Source organism: Neoarius graeffei, chromosome 22 (genome assembly GCF_027579695.1).
Source record: "Neoarius graeffei isolate fNeoGra1 chromosome 22, fNeoGra1.pri, whole genome shotgun sequence".
Lineage (NCBI taxonomy): Eukaryota > Metazoa > Chordata > Actinopteri > Siluriformes > Ariidae > Neoarius > Neoarius graeffei.
This window is the reverse complement of record NC_083590.1, coordinates 56,281,814-56,299,148: the sequence shown is the minus strand read 5'-3', so window position 1 is coordinate 56,299,148 and position 17,335 is coordinate 56,281,814. Positions and strand designations below refer to the sequence as shown.

General features: G+C 44.8%; 1 protein-coding gene across 3 annotated transcripts in view; it reads right to left on the bottom strand.

Moving 5' to 3' along the window:
• Nucleotides 1-8,449, bottom strand: part of chd4a (chromodomain helicase DNA binding protein 4a) — a 64,820-nt gene extending 56,371 nt beyond the window's left edge. For 2 of the 3 annotated variants that reach the window (XM_060905002.1, XM_060905004.1), the window contains exons 1-2: nt 8,150-8,449; nt 7,548-7,676 (exon numbers count right to left, since the gene is read on the bottom strand). In XM_060905002.1, coding sequence (XP_060760985.1) covers nt 7,548-7,611 — 64 coding nt within the window. In that variant the 5' untranslated portion in view covers nt 7,612-7,676; nt 8,150-8,449. The remainder of the gene's footprint in view (nt 1-7,547; nt 7,677-8,149) is intronic. The other variant, XM_060905003.1, reaches the window with a different exon arrangement.
• Nucleotides 8,450-17,335: the final 8,886 nt, after the last annotated feature.

The window sequence follows — 17,335 nt, the reverse complement described above, 5'->3', positions numbered from 1 at the left end:
AAACAACTGGTGCAAAACCATCTGAAGGCATTTTCACACCTGTGCCTTTTAGTCCATTTAAAATAAGGCTTGGATTTGTTCCCCCCAGTGTGATTCTTTTGGACAGGCATGATCACAGTCCCACAGAGGTGCTTGCCAAAACAACCACACAGACTCTTGAGAGGAGGTGCTCTCAATCCACTCCCAAATGAACACTGGAGTGGTCAGTTTGTGGTAGGAACGTGAGCAAACCTCGATCCGACCCAACTACATACATAGACGCTCTTATCAGTGTGGTACATTTCACAAATGAAGTAGCCAACTACTTTAGGGGTAGATTCAAAACACATGGTGAGGAAAGACTATAATCATGCTTACCAAACATGTCTTCAGTTCAACGTGTTGACAGTTAGCAGGTCATTGTACAAACCCCATTTCCAGAAAAGTTGATGTTTTCCAAAATGCAACAAAAACCTCCAATTTAATTCATGTGAACCTTTATATAATTGATAGAAATACAAAGAAAAAAAGACTTGAGTTTTACTGGCCAATTTAGTTGTATTTTGTAAATATATAACTGAAGCTAGAATTTGCTGCCTGCCTTAAGCAAAAAAAAAAACTAAAAAAACGTTTATCGGATACTCACGTAACACCATTCAGGAAGATTCCACTAGAAGTCAGGTTAATTGGTCACATGATTGCATATTTAAAAAAAAAAAAAAAAAAAAAAGGGTACAGCACCAAAGGCTCAAGGCCTCTGCATGCTCTTGCGACAAGGCTTTCGCAGATAGCTTTTCGCAGACAGTTGTAATTTATCGTTGAGCGGGGAGTAATAGGCGTGCGCGATGTTATTCACCACCACAACGCAAGGGGGCGCGAAGTCGCGAAATCGCTAGGAGTAGTTGGTGGGTGTGGTTAGTGGAGTGTTTATCCTCCGGTTACTTATAATGACTAGAACTGGAGTCGTATAGATGTACGTACTTCCTCGATCAACCGCTCTTCGTGCTGCTCCATCTTCGCTCGTGTTTTTAAAAATGGCGGTCGTGAAAACAAAACAAACCGGGAAAGTAGGGAAGCGGAAGTGCGTGTACAGTGGATGTAGAGTGGACCAATCAGAGCCCTCTTGTCTGCGACGCTGTCTGCGGTGGTCACAATTTTTGGGAGGTGCGCGCAGAGCGTCTGCGAAGGGGGGGGGGGGGGGCTTCGCAGACGCCATCTGCGAGGACTGGGTTGTCAGCATAAATTGGCCTTCAGTCTTTGCAAGCAAGGATGGGTGTGGCTCACTCCTTTATGCCAAAGGTTGAGAGAGAGTGTTGTTGGTCAATTCAAAAAGAACATTTCTCAATGCAAGATTTGTCTTTCAAAACGTACAGTCCATAATATTGTGAAGAGTCAGGGAATTCTGAGACATCTTTCTGAGAAGTCTCGCATTAACCAAGAAATGGACAAAAATTCCCCACTGAAGGGCTGCAACAATCCTCAGTTCCCAAGATTAAGAAGTGTTAAGAGGGAAAGTGATGTAATGATGCCTGTCATGCCTTCTTTTTTTTTTTTGAGTGTTCCAGGCATCAAGTTCTAACTTCATTTATATTTACAAAATACAATCAAGTTGGTCAGTAAAGCTACTGAAAAAGTTTTGTTCTTTTTTCAGTTAAATAAAAAGGTCCACATTAATTAAATCAAACTTGACTATTTTGGAAAATATCCCAACTTCTCTGGAAAAATGGGGTTCATACATGCTGAATATTCCCTGCTCAGTCATTTAAAGTGCATATTCTGGACCAATTTCTTTTTCAAAATATGAAAGTATGTCCCTTTACACGCTCATCCAGAAGGGTAATTTTGCACAAGGCCATCTGTCTACACTACAGCAGAAACAAAAAATAAAACGTGTCTGGAAAAATCCCAAGGGAGTCTGGAGCCAGATTTGTGACGTTACCTGCGGAAGCGCCAGCAGGCTGCGAGAGCTTTGCACGGTTTCAGTGCACAGCCTGTGTACACCAAGCGCTCCCATTTCTCTCTCATTGTCCGGTCTTTTGGGAAACGATGAGTACTAATCCCATCGTGATTGGTGTTACTACACCCTCCTACGATACATCTGTTAACCATTTTAATAATTACGTGATAACGTTGAAGAAATTTGCAGAAAAGCACCAGGTCGTTTTCTCATAAACAAACCAGCGCCGATGTAGGATTCAGAGGGAGGCGTCCCGCACGCAACGTCACGAAAATCAATGTTTCCCAGGAAATCCACATGCCAAGTTTTTTCCAGAGGCGGGCCAATTCGCCTCAAAATAGCTTGATTGCAACTGAATTTTTCTGGTATTGCGCAAGGTTAAAAAAAAAAAAAAAAACCTTTAGACAATGCAGAATGTTACAGACATTTGACCCAAGTTTAAGATAAAATAGGAGAATTACATTGATCTTGCTCCTGAATTTACCTGTGATATGCACTTTAAAGGCAACACACTTTCTACAAGTCTGCTTGGACTTTTCTCTGTGTGAAAAGAAACAGAACCAAAGAGGAAGACACGCCAAGTTTACAAACTCAACTGATTTGGACTGGCACAAAAACTATAGGTGTGAAAAAGCCCCAACCGTCTCAAAAAACAGTTTAAATCCTGAGTAAATCCAGCTACAGCAAGTGAACCAAATAGTGCATTTTAAACCTAGGTCACAACCGGATGTACGATTTTTTTGGCCGTGAGATTTTTGGCATTTCCCAAATCACTGCGTTTTTTTTTTGTTCGTGGAGAAAGACGCACGTTGGCCATAAGTTTGTCTTGCAACCCGAAAAACACGTAAGCGCCCGTAGAGTTTGTTTGACATGACAAAGAACCTCTGCAGCCAGTCTACAGCTCGAAAGTCAGCACGTCACACGCATGCCCTCCATGCGTTTCACGTGCGCCCTGCGTGCGTTTCTTGCGGTTTTTGCACGTAGACCAGCCGTAGGAGCATGTACGTACGGCCAGTTACGACCGAGGCATTAGGTTGTAGGCAGCATTTTCTTTTGTAGAGGTGAGCTGTTAAACTGACACAGGCCCATCTCAATTTCATTTACATGGTGCTTTTAACAATGAATACGGTCACAAAGCTGGATATAAATTTCACTGTTGAATTTTTTCCCCCAAACTGAGCTCAAGGACAAGACAAAAATTATGCACAAGATATTTGGCCCAATGAACAAAAAGAGAAACACAACGTGAATCATTTTTGCACAACTCACCCAGTATCTAATAATTATCTAGTGCTGGCTCCGAGTTCTCCATACTCGGGTGATTTCTGAACCATACCTTCACAGCCCTATCAGCCAAAGTTTATTTTACTTTGTTCAACTGTGTGAGTGTGAACCACAAGCACAAAAGCAAAGAGCCAACAATCGATTCTGATTTGGACTTGACACACAAACGTGCCATCGATGATCCAGCCTTGTTCAGCAGGAAGACCCCAGAGAAGATAATCCTTGCATTAATATCTGAAAGGTCATGTGGAAACACGTGTGTAAAAGGACAGTGACCGGCTCCTACTCACTTTCAGTCATTATTCTGAATAAACAGACATCAGTGTCCTGCTGTGTCGAAGAATCCAGTAGATTCCTGATTATTTTGGGGGGGGCAAGTTTGCACAGGGTCATTCCATGTCAAATCTCTGAGTACTCCCACCCAACCATCTCAGATTTGGCTGAAAAAGTTCCAGGAGGTTCACATGCTTCCCAATAGGAAAAGTCCCAAATTTTAGCTCCCAACTCCTTATAGTTTGGTCATAAGATATTTTTGCAACTAACCTCAGACCCATTTTGAGCAGAGTTTTTTGGGGAGCCGTTTTGAAATTGCTGTATCTAGAAGAGTATTTAAGCCAGGTCCTTCATATTTTCAAGGGTCAAAATCTGGCACCAGTACTTGTAGAACACGGACTTCTACATGTGTGCTTCTGGGGGCTTGAATTTGCTGGGAAATTCTACACTACGCTCTGTGGCAGCATATTTGAAAGACTGGAAAGTGCAAATATGCTGCCATAGAGCGTAGTGTGCAGTTTCCCAGCAAATTCAAGCCCCCAGAATTCTATGATAAACCAGAAGCACACATGTAGAAGTCCATGTTCTACAAGTACTGGTGCCAGATTTTGACCCTTGAAAACGTGAAGGACCTGGCTTAAATACTCTTCTAGATACAGCAATCTCAAAACAGCTCCCTAAAAAGGAAGTCTTTCGGATGAGAGGTAAAAAACGTTTAAGAATCTTCAAGCAAGTCCAGTTGCTCTCTTCTACCAACCACAGATTACTATGTACCTGGAGACTGAGAATCTTCAGACATGTTTCTAGGCACTTTGGGATGAGATCCCTTCAACTGGTGCGGGAGTATGAGAGGACTTCCAGAAAACTGGCAGACATTTTAGCCAGAGAGGATCGTTCATTTTTGTCAACCTGGAACGGCCATCTCTGAACAGAGGTGGGGGTCTAATGCCCCTTTTCCACCAAAGCAGTTCCAGGGCTGGTTCGGGGCCAGTGCTTAGTTTGGAACCAGGTTTTCTGTTTCCACTGACAAAGAACTGGCTCTGGGGCCAGAAAAACCGGTTCCAGGCTAGCACCAACTCTCTGCTGGGCCAGAGGAAAGAACCGCTTACGTCAGCGGGGGGGGCGGAGTTGTTAAGAACAATAACAAGACCGCGAAAGATTGCCATTTTTAAGCGACGAGAAGCAGCAGCTGTACAAATGCGAAGTCATCCATTATTATTATTGTTGTTGCTGCTTCTTCCGTGTTGTTTTTGCTTCGATATTTGCGCCAAGGTTTATGCAAACGTAGCGACGTAACTGACGTATACAGTGACGTAATGACGTGTCTTCTCTTAGCACCGCGAGCTATGGAAAAGCAAACTGGTTCTCAGCTCGCTCGCAAGTTGAACGAGTTGTGAACCAGCACCAGCACTGGCCCCGAACCAGCCCTGGAACTGATTTGGTGGAAAAGGGGTACAAGACATCTTTTAATCAGCCATCTACAATGCAGCCATCAGCATTCTGATTCTATGATGATCCATGATACCCCTTTGCCACCAAATCAGTTCCAGGGCTGGTTCGGAGCCAGTGCTGGTTCACAACTCGTTCAACTTGCGAGCCAGCTGAGAACCAGTTTGCTTTTCCATCGCTCGCGGTGCTAAGAGAAGACACGTCAGTTACGTCGCTGTATACATCAGTTACGTTTGCATAAACTTTGGCGCGAATATTGAAGCAAAAACACGGAAGAAGCAGGAGCAGCAACAATAATAGATGACTGCGTTTGTACAGCTGCTGCTTCTCGTTGCTTAAAAATGGCAATCTTTCGCGGTCTTGTTATTGTTCTTAACAACTCCGCCCCCCCGCTGACGTAAGCGGTTCTTTCCTCTGGCCCAGCAGAGAGTTGGTGCTAGCCTGGAACCGGTTTTCCTGGCCCCAGAGCCAGTTCTTTGTCAGTGGAAACAGAAAACCCGATTCCAAACTAAGCACTGGCCCCGAACCAGCCCTGGAATTGCTTTGGTGGAAAAGGGGCATAGGAGGATAAATACCTGATACTCACTATTAGCCCATGTTTACATTAAACCATATCAGCGGATCATCAGATTAACGTTTTTAAAACGATTAGTGTGCACACAGCAACACCAATACACGATTTGCGTGCATACACAATACCAATACACGGATACGCTCGGCTCGCCAGGCATCCTGCGCTCCAAATCACTCCGCCCTGAACAGCGAGTGCCCTCTGGAGGGTGCGCGAGTGAAGCGCACAACCACTGATTCGGGACTGAGCCGCTGTGTGTGAGATCCCAGCGCACATCACTTACCACTTGCAAGTGGAAGGATGGCAAGCCTAAAGACAATCATAACTACACAATGGGCAGTATTTGCATCAGTATTTGCAGTATTTTCATACTTTTATACTCTTTAATGAAAGGTGATACAAGGTGGAAGTCCGCGCCGTTTTTCAGCAGTCGCGTCACATGACCAACGCCAGCGAATCAGGAAGGTGGATGTCACAGTGACGTTGTCCAATGAGACGCCAGCTAGAGCTCAGCACAGCGTATCCGCGTATTCTGAATGTTTACACAGCACCGGAGCTGACACAATCTGGATTGAATACGTGGACCCTGGCGGATTCCCGTTTCCCGGCGTTTCCAGGCGGTTTAATGTAAACGGACAGTGCATCCGCGAAGAAAACGAGACAGATACAGTCTAATGTAAACGTAGCCTTAGTCAGACAGAACTGAGGAAGCCTTTCAGATGAGAGGTGAAACGTCTTCAAGAATCTTCAAGCAAGTCCAGTTGCTCTCTTCTACCAACCACAGATGGCTCCCTAAAAAACTCTGCTCAAAACGGGTCCGAGGTTAGTTGCAAAAATATCTCATCTCATTATCTCTAGCCGCTTTATCCTGTTCTACAGGGTCGCAGGCGAGCTGGATCCTATCCCAGCTGACTACGGGTGAAAGGCGGGGTTCACCCTGGACAAGTCGCCAGGTCATCACAGGGCTGACACACAGACACAGACAACCATTCACACACTCATTCACACCTACGCTCAATTTAGAGTCACCAGTTAACCTAACCTGCATGTCTTTGGACTGTGGGGGAAACCGGAGCACCCGGAGGAAACCCACGCGGACACGGGGAGAACATGCAAACTCCACACAGAAAGGCCCTCGCCGGCCACGGGGCTCGAACCCGGACCTTCTTGCTGTGAGGCGACAGCGCCAAGTTGCAAAAATATATTTTTTTTAATGACAAAACTATAAGGAGTTGGGAACTAAAATTTGGGACTTTTCCTATTGGGAAGCGTGTGAACCTCCTGGAATTTTTTCAGCCAAATCTGCGCTGGTCGGGTGGGAGAATGAGCCCACACCCAGCTCATGGGATGAACGCTAGATTAATGGAGCTAAAGTAAAGAGGGGAAGATCAGCAGGCCGAGCAGTGCGGGAGAGACAGACAGAGAGAGGGGGAACCCCCAGGACCAACAACTGATAAGTGACGCTCACGTCAAAAAAAAAAAAAAAAAAAACCACAACAGGTCAGAGCGAGTCGGTTACCGGAAAACTGTCTCATAGCGCGACAGACTGTTCAGTAAACGGAGCTTTCTGATAAAAAGCGTGGATTCGTCATCAGCTGAGCCACGACTGCTCTCTCACACACACACACACACACACACACAGAGATAAAACACCGGTAGGCCGCAAACACGGCCATGCCGGGAAGCCCCGACTCTCCACAGCACAGCACAGCACAGCGGAGAGCCATCCGGTTACATTCCGGGCTGTTTCATGAGATCAGAGCCGCGCTCACCGGGACCTCATCACCGGCGCGACACTCAACCGCACCAGCTCGTGTCTGAACCGGTTACAGCGATTAGCAAGTTAGCAAAAGTGGCTAAACTACCAGCGGACCGAGTCACTAAAAACAAGACAAACTTAAACACGATGATGATTTTTCAATAAAAGGCTTTGTTTTACAAACACCTGAGGAAACATCACTTAAACACTGACTGGAACACAACTTTCTGTAGAGAGAGAGAGAGAGAGAGTGTGTGTGTGTGTGTGTGTGGTACCTTGCATCATTGACAGGTCTTCTGCCGGTCCGAAATCATCTCTATCGTCTTCACTTGCAGACATAGTAGCGGTGTGTCCTCAGCGCCCGGTCCGGCTGAATACACCACGGCTGCTTCCTCACTCCTGTGCTAAGAGAGAGAGCGCGGGCGGGCGGGAGAAGAGCCGGTGTCGAACAGGGGGAAATTCAACAAAACGGAAGTTAGTACAAGTAGCGTGTGTGTGTATATATATGTATCTCATAAGAATCTTAATTTCATGATTAAGTCGTTTGGATTTCCGGAAATATTTTGTTTTCACACAAGCCACGAGTGGGAGGAAAAAAAAAAAGTGTAAAACTTAGAGCCGGCAAACAGAGCGGCTTTCACAAGCTAACGAGGCTAATGCTAACGCTACAGCTAGCGCGGTCACCAACTAGCACACAACACAGGCTAACGCGCGTGCGTGCGTGTGTGTGTGTGTGCGCGCGCGTCTGTAAGCTAGCTGCACCGGCTAAATGTGTTGGCGCGCGGTGGAGCTCCCTCACACCGGGCTGCCCCAGCACAGCGCCGCTTCCTCTCCCGGTACACACTCCCGCTGCCCACCGAGCGGCCGCTGTACTCACACAACTTGGCTGAAACAGAGACGGAACCGTCTCTCCAAGTCTCCACCGCTTCCACACAGGCAGGCAGGCGCGCTGTACGATCTCCTCCTCGTCCAGCAACAGTTCACTGCGGCTCGAAGCGCTTCCTTTTGTGTCGGTTATAAAGCGAGAGGGTTTGTTTTGTGCGATGGAGGAACCGCACGACGCCGCCGTCTCTCCCACTAACACCCCTCGCATACACACAAAGAGATCAGGGGGCAGACATCCCATAATAACCCCCTATACACATATATATACACAGACTCACCCCTCCCCCCACTCTGCATAGTTACCTTGCAACATACAGACCATAATAATCCACCTCCCCCCCCACACACACACATACTCTCTTCCCCATTCCACCATGGCCCTTAGCAACGGTTACCATAGGGACCTTCACCCCTCCCATACCCTTGAACATCCCATAATAATAATGAGCACAGTCACTGACATCCCACAATAAGCATAACTCCGAAAAAGAGAGCTCGCAGGAGGAAAAAAAAAAAGAGCTGGTCACATGGCAACATTACATCCTTTCTGTCCACATCATTGATTTGCTGTTCATGTGTGTCGAGCTACTGTACACTAGGGACAGGGACAGGGCCTGCAGCGGACAGGTCACTAGGAAAAGGTGTGCAAATTAGAAAAAAAAAAAAAAACTAGTCTGTCAGTTTGACTAAAAATGCTCAATCCATATAACTGCACTTCATATAGTTTCCAAAAGACCTACTACATACCGTACTGTACTGCTGTAACTCTTCTGGATTTGTATCGCGGCCCTTCTGTCCTCACAGTTGCTTTATGGTCTGAAGTGAACAAGAAGCATGTCCGCTTACTCAACCATTCCTTCCAGTTTGCGTATATACACACACTTTAATAGGAACTTGTTGTTGATGCTAAGATCCCTGTTCTGTTGCATGCTGAGATGCTTTTCTGCTCACCACGGTTATAAAGAGTGATTATATGAGTTACTATGAGTTCCTTCCTGACAAAAAAGCTCAAACCAATCTGTCCATTCCCCTCTGACCCTCTCTTATCAACAAGGCGTTTGTTTCCACCCACAGAACTGTCGCTCACTCACTCAGTGTTTTTTGTTTTCTGCACCATTCTGTGTAAACTCTAGAGACTGCTGTGTGTGAAAACCCCAGGAGATCAGCAGCTTCTGAAATACCCAAACTACCAGTCCATCTGGCTCAAACCAACACCCATACCACAGTGAAAGAAAGTCACACTTTGAGATCACAGTTTTTCCCATTCTGATGTTTGAAGTGAACATTAACTGAAGCTCTTGATTTGTATCTGCGTGATTTGATGCATCGTCAAGGGATTGGCTGATTAGAGACCTGCAGAAAACAGCAGATGGGTTGTTACGCACCTAGGTGTTCCTAATAAAGTGGCCAGTGAGTGTGCAGTATGAGGAAGAAGCCTTTGGTCATAGCAGCGCTACAGACTTTAGTGGCCTTTAGTGTATTTGTGCTGCCACAGGACACAGTGTAAAGCTGATAGTGTGATGCTCAGTGACGTAGCCCACACTTTAACAATTTCATTCTTCTGTAGTAATTTATGACATGAGTTATTATCCAAAGTTTTTCCTCTTCAGGATTCAAGTCCATGGTATTGTGAACTATCTCCTCTAAACGCCGCACATACCTCAGTATGGTGGTTTTAGTTTGGCATCAGGATTCTGTAGGCCTTTCTTCACTGGGCAAATCTTACACAAGCTTCTGTAATACCTAGCAAACTGCTTTAAATCTTTCCCTGCTCTCCTCTGACTCAGCAGACTGCCTCTCTGATTGTACTTTATTTTGCTCCCTGCCTATCTCTCTTTTGCCTCTGTCCAGTCCTCTCTTCGTTGTTGGGTTCATTTTCTAATGATCTTTCTCTGTTCTTACTGGGTCTTAAAGGCTTTCTCCCGAAAGAGGTAAAGTACAGGCACAAAGAGCAGAGGAAATGAGGCACATGTACATTTGAAAGTTCTGTGAACCCTCTCCACCCCCCAGCATCACATAATTTTAGATATAGAGGTGGTTGCTCAGATGCACCCATCCCCCACGCTGTGCTCAACTAGCACCAAACATCCCATAATATAATTTCTGAGTCAAAATAAAGTACAGACCATAATATCCTTCCTGTGCCGACAGTTGCTATGGAGATAAGCAGAGGAGATGGGTGGGGGTTGGGGGGGGTCAGATTACTGCATATGCCAAAATGCAGACCATAATATTCTTTATGCTCGCACTCCCACCACACACACAGACATCTTCAATCTACAATCATCGCTTACCGTTACAGCGTCACTAAGCAAAAGAACTACATGTGGATTTCAGTGCTGAGCCTTACTGATAGACAGGTAGAAAAATACAGAGAAAGATGGAGTGAAATACAAATGAGGATGTGGACTCATTGATAAATGTTTAGACAGACAAACGGGCCAATAGTCCTCAGAGCAGACAGGCATGACAGACCCAGAGATGGAGCATGAAATGACGAAGTGGAAAAACCCAAAGAGGGCAATATTTCCTGTTATTGTCACCATTTTCAAATGCATGTTGAAGGACTCTGATCGTTTTCTTCCTATCGTTAATTCTAGCTATTGGACCATGGTTGTGGTTTGTCTCCTTGCTTTTTGCAACTGCCATACACTTCATAAAAGCTGAAATGTATAAAATGTTTATTGAGTAAATATCAGAGCTTCTGATGAGGTCCTCACTGGAGAACAGTGAAAAACATTGCTATAGGAAAGAACTTTGGAGTGTGAGTTTCAACACGGAATGTCAACTTCATATCTCTCAGCACATGACTTCTGTATCCATTTAAAAACTGCATCCGAATACGGTACAAATGCCCCAAAATGTACACATGCAGATAGATGTGGGAGCTCTGCCCAGGGATCATTAAACCCATGAAAGGTGACACGGGAATAGAACATAAGAAACAGACCAGACTCAAACCATAATATTCACCCATCCCCCACATAACAACTCCGACATCCCATAATATGCTGGGTGACAACCCTTTCCCCTCCCCCCAACCCAGTGCCACCCCATAATAATCAAAGAACAGGACTACTAATTCACCACTCGGATTCTGCTGTACTCCTGCAGTCTGTAAGTTAGAGTCAGACTGGCTGTCACATCTGCAGTAGATTTTCTCATCCACTAGCTTTTTTTTTGTGTGTTAAAGTCAGCATGCTGTTTAACCCCAAATCACCTCAGGGATATACATTTACATAAATTCTAGCCAACCATTTTGAATGTAAACAAGAAATACACTGTACTAGTTTGATGTAAAACTCCTTCCTGAATTAAGCCTGTCCCCTTTTGACTACTACAAGCTGCACAGTAAACAACACCGGCCGTAATGTGACTCTTCCGCGGACTTGTGTAGTGGTTTGGAATCAAGGCCATGAAAGATATACATGCAGCAATTTCAATGTGTAGCTATATATCTTCATATATATATATATATATATATATATATATATATATATATATATATATATATATATATATATCTTCACCCCTCCCCCACAAAAGGAACAAAAATAACACACATGCACATTCTGGTGGCCACCCTCCCCTCCCCGCCCCTATATGAGGTCACAATGTGACAAAACAAAGAACATCCCATAATATCAAACTCAGCCTCACTGCTGCAGTAATCATAGCAACTGACTATAGTGTAAGGCCTCAGACTTGTCAAATAAATGTGAATGACGACAAGAAAATGTAAAATAGGATCTAATCAAGTCTTAAGAATTTACCACATTGTTCAAAAGGCTGGGAAAAACTTCACTCCACAAACCAAGTGCCAACAGGGATGCTCTTAGAATGAAACAGGCATCCAGTAACAACGAACTTCTTGCATTCAGTTTCATGATGCATTTCCGTTTTGAAATAGTGCGGCTCTCCTGCTTCGTCCCAAACCCAGAAAGGCCATTGAGGGGTTCAGGAGAAATCTCAGTGAACAACTGATGTGTCTTGGATTTGGCATGATTTGGCCTGCTCATTTTTTTTCAGCCTGTGATGCTGCCAAGTAGCTGGAAAATCTTGCAATTCAGATAGGTTTTCATCCGTATCGTCAAACATCTCATCTCATCTCATTATCTCTAGCCGCTTTATCCTTCTACAGGGTCGCAGGCAAGCTGGAGCCTATCCCAGCTGACTACGGGCGAAAGGCGGGGTACACCCTGGACAAGTCGCCAGGTCATCACAGGGCTGACACATAGACACAGACAACCATTCACACTCACATTCATACCTACGCTCAATTTAGAGTCACCAGTTAACCTAACCTGCATGTCTTTGGACTGTGGGGGAAACCGGAGCACCCGGAGGAAACCCACGCAGACACGGGGAGAACATGCAAACTCCGCACAGAAAGGCCCTCGCCGGCCCCGGGGCTCGAACCCAGGACCTTCTTGCTGTGAGGCGACAGCACTAACCACTACACCACCATGCCACCCCATCGTCAAACATGTTGAATGAATCATGAACCTTCTAGTCTTGCAGTGCTATTGCTCATCATCTCTGTCGCAATGTGGATACAGTACACTGAAGGATGTACAAGTGGTGGTCAGGTAGAGCAGACAGGGAAAAAGCATGAAAAAGAATAAAAACCCTCTGCGAACATTTCTAACACGACTTCACGTGCAAGTCAGTCTGATCTGCAAGCATGTAGCTAACTTAGACTGTATAAACGGCATGATAATGTTCACATGTACAAATTTCACCTTTGTTTTGTGAATAGTATGCTTTTCTACTGAGATACACTTGTCAGCCAAAAAATGATTCGGAACCCCATTCTAAAACTGGCTAAAACAGTGCATTCTGGGATGCCTTTTTGCTCACAACTGTTGTAAAGAGTTACTGTTATTAGAGTTACTGTCAGTTTAATGCAGTTTGTCCGTTCTCCTTTGACCTTTCACATTAACAATGTATTGACACTCCTAGAACGTCTGCCAAATGGGTGTTTGTTTGTTTTGTCACACAATTATGTGTAAATTCTAGAGATTGTCTACCCACGAAAACCTCTGAAGGTCAGCAGTTTCTGAAATCCTGAAAACCATCCTGTGTGGAACCAACAACCATGCCATGGTCAAAGTCACTGTGCTTTCACAATTTTATGAACTGAGCTGCTGCCTCATCATAGGCTGATTAAATATTTGAATGAATGGGCAGATGGGCATGAATTCCTAATAAATTGGTAAGTAGGAATACACAGCATGCTCAAAATTAGTGGTGCGAGATCCATCCATCCATCCATACTGTTTATCCATCAGGATCATGGAGGAAACCAGAGCCAATCCCAGCTGACTTTGGGCGAAAGGCAGTGCACACTATGGGCAAGTCACCTGGGCTAACACAGAGGCAAATAACCATTCACACCCATGGGCAACTTAGAGTAGCCAGTTGACCTAATCTACATATTTTTGGACTGTCAGAGGAAATCAACGGAGGCACGGGGAGTTTCAAGTTTATTTGAAGAAAAGAAAGAAAGCACAACTTTATTCATCACACACTTGTGAAATTTCCTCTCTGCATTTAACCCATCTGAAGCAGTAAACACACACACACACGTGAGCAATGAGCACACACACATACCCAGAGCAGTGGGCAGCCATGCTAACAGCGCCCGGGGAGCAGTTGGGAGTTCGGTGCCTCGCTCAAGGGCACCTCAGCCCAAGGCCGTCCCATATTAACCTAACCTGCATGTCTTTGGATTGTGAGGGAAACCGGAGCACCTGGAGGAAACCCACGCAGACACTGGGAGAACATGCAAACTCCACACAGAAAGGCCCTTGCTGGCCGCTGGGTTCAAACCCAGAACCTTCTTGCTGTGAGGCGACCGTGCTAACCACTACACCACCGTGCCGCCCATGGTGTATAGCGCTTTTAACAATAAACATTGTCGCAAAGCAGCTTTACAGAATTTGAACAACTTAAAACATGGGCTAATTTTATCCCTAATCTATCCCCAATGATGAAGCCTGTGGCGACGGTGGCAAGGAAAAACTCCCTCAGACAACATGAGGAAGAAACCTCGAGAGGAACCAGACTCAAAGGGAACCCATCCTCATTTGGGCAACAACAGACAACATGACTATAACATTAACAGTTTTAACATGAAGTCAGTTTCATTGGTGTTATAAACTCTTCATTGATGGAAACTTGAGTGCAAAACTGTTCATGACAACTGCAGTCCTAAAGTTAGCAAGTCAACTGTAGTCCTCAGCCATAAAAGCATGACTGTAAAGGCCTCTGCATGCTCTTGCGACAAGGCTTTCGCAGATAGCTTTTCGCAGACAGTTGTAATTTATTGTTGAGCGGGGAGTAATAGGCGTGCGCGATGTTATTCACCGCCACAACGCAAGGGGGCGCGAAGTCACGAAATCGCTAGGAGTAGTTGGTGGGTGTGGTTAGTGGAGTGTTTATCCTCCGGTTACTTATAATGACTAGAACTGGAGTCGTATAGATGTACGTACTTCCTCACTTCCTCGATCAACCGCTCTTCGTGCTGCTCCATCTTCGCTCGTGTTTTTAAAAATGGCGGTCGTGAAAACAAAACAAACCAGGAAAGTAGGGAAGCGGAAGTGCGTGTACAGCGGATGTAGAGTGGACCAATCAGAGCCCTCTTGTCTGCGACGCTGTCTGCGAGGCTTCTGCGGTGGTCACAATTTTTGGGAGGTGCACGCAGAGCATCTGCGAAGGTGGGGGGGCTACGCAGACGCTGTCTGCGACGCTATCTGCGAGGACTGCGTTGTCAGCATAAATTGGCCTTTAGTGTCCAGAGCGTCCTCCAAGTGTGACTTTCAACTGTCCATATGGGGCCATCCTCCACAGGAGCGATGCGATGAGACTCCAACCAGACACAGGGCACTAGGATGGATCAGGCAGGTCCGAGGAGCAGAAGAGGTCAGCATCTCGATCCCAGGACCGACATGTAACTCAGAGGGACAGACTTGGGGGGGGGGGAGAAAACGCAGGTTGTTAGGTATGCCCAATGTCACCTGAATAAGTAGGAACAGTATACATATTGCACCGAGTACAAGCAGGGACTCCGGCAACTAACTATGACAGCATAACTAAAAGGGGAGAGCCAGAAGGTAACACAGGCATGAGGGAGCCCCGGGACATAAAGCAGCCAGCCACTACACCGTCAACAAACTCGAGTGAGCAAGCGAGTGGGGACTGACAGCATCCATACATCCCAGTTTACCAAAACTCTCTATGTCTGATGACCCTCCAGACCTACTCCTTTACCTCATAGACACCATTAACAAAAGGCTTGACTAAACAGATATGTTTTCAGCCGAGACTTAAATGCTGAGACTGTGTCTGATTCTCGAACACTACTTGGAAGGCTGTTCCATAGCTGTGGGGCTTTGGAAGAAAAGGCTCTGCCCCCTGATGTAGCCTTCACTATACGAGGTACCAGCAGATAGCCTGCACCTTTTGATCTAAGTAGACGTGGCGGGTCATAGAGGAGCAGAAGTTCACTCAGGTACTGTGGTGCGAGACCATTCAGTGCTTTAAAGGTCAATAGTAGTATTTTATAATCAATACGAAATTTGATTGCGAGCCAATGCAGTGTGGATAAGACAGGGGTGATGTGGTCATATTTTCTAGTTCTAGTAAGGACTCTTGCTGCTGCATTTTTAACTAACTGGAGCTTGTTTATGCACTTATTGGAACATCCAGACAGTAAGGCATTACAACAATCCAACCTGGAGGGAACGAAAGCATGAACTAGTTTTTCCGCGTCATGTAGTGACATTGAATTTCTTATCTTAGCAATATTTCTGAGATGAAAGAAAGCTATCCGGGTAATGTTATCAATGTGAGTTTTGAATGAAAGACTGGGGTCAATAATCACTCCGAGGTCTTTTACTGCTGCACGTGAAGAAACAGAAAGGCCATCCAGAGTTACTGTGGAATCAGAGAATTTACTTCTAGCTGCATGTGGTCCGAGTACAAGTACTTCAGTCTTGTCAGAGTTAAGCAGAAGGAAGTTAATAAGCATCCAGTGTCTAATGTCCTTCACACATTCCTCAATTCTATTAAGCTGGTGTCTCTCATCAGGTTTTGCAGAAACATACAACTGTGTGTCATCAGCATAACAGTGGAAACTAATACAATGTTTACAAATAATATCACCCAGAGGTAACATATATAGAGAAAAAAGCAGTGGACCCAAGACAGAACCTTGTGGAACACCAAACTTTACCTCAGTATGTCTAGAAAAATTACTATTTACATCAACATACTGATAGCGATCAGTTAAATAAGAGCTGAGCCAGGAGAGGGCTGTTCCCTTAACTCCCACAACATTTTCTAGTCTATCCAGAAGAATGGAATGATCAATGGTATCAAATGCTGCACTAAGGTCAAGCAACACAAACAGCGAGACACAGCCCTGATCAGAGGCCAACAGTAGGTCATTTACTACTTTAACCAGAGCTGTTTCTGTGCTATGATGAGGTCTAAATCCTGACTGATACATTTCATGGATGTTATTCCTCTGTAAATATGAGCGTAACTGCTGTGCCACAGCTTTTTCAAGGATCTTGGAGATAAAGGGGAGGTTTGATATTGGCCGATAATTGGACAGCTGACAGGGATCAAGGTCAGGTTTTTTAATCAGGGATTTGATAACTGCTAGTTTAAAGGATTTAGGTACATAGCCAATCGTAAGAGAAGAATTTATTATTTTTAGAAGCGGTTCAATTACTTCAGGTATTATCTGTTTGAATAGATGTGTAGGTAAGGGATCTAGTACACAAGTTGAGGATTTTGATGCCGAGAAGAATTTATTATTTTTAGATTACTTCAGGTATTATCTGTTTGAATAGACGTGTAGGTAAGGGATCAAGTACACAAGTTGAGGCTTTTGATGCGGAGATTAATGAAAGTAATTCAATTTCTCTAAGGGGAGTAAAACATTCTAATTGCTGATCTGATACAGTTATATCCTTAACTACAGGGTCACTTACATTGTCTGACCTTAAATTAGTAGTTTGAATTTTTTGTCGGATATTCTCAATTTTGTCATTAAAAAAAATTCATGAAGTCGTTGCTACTACATACTGCAGGTGTGCATGTGTCTATAGTGGACTTATTCCTGGTTAATTTTGCTACAGTATCAAATAGGAATCTAGGATTATTTTTG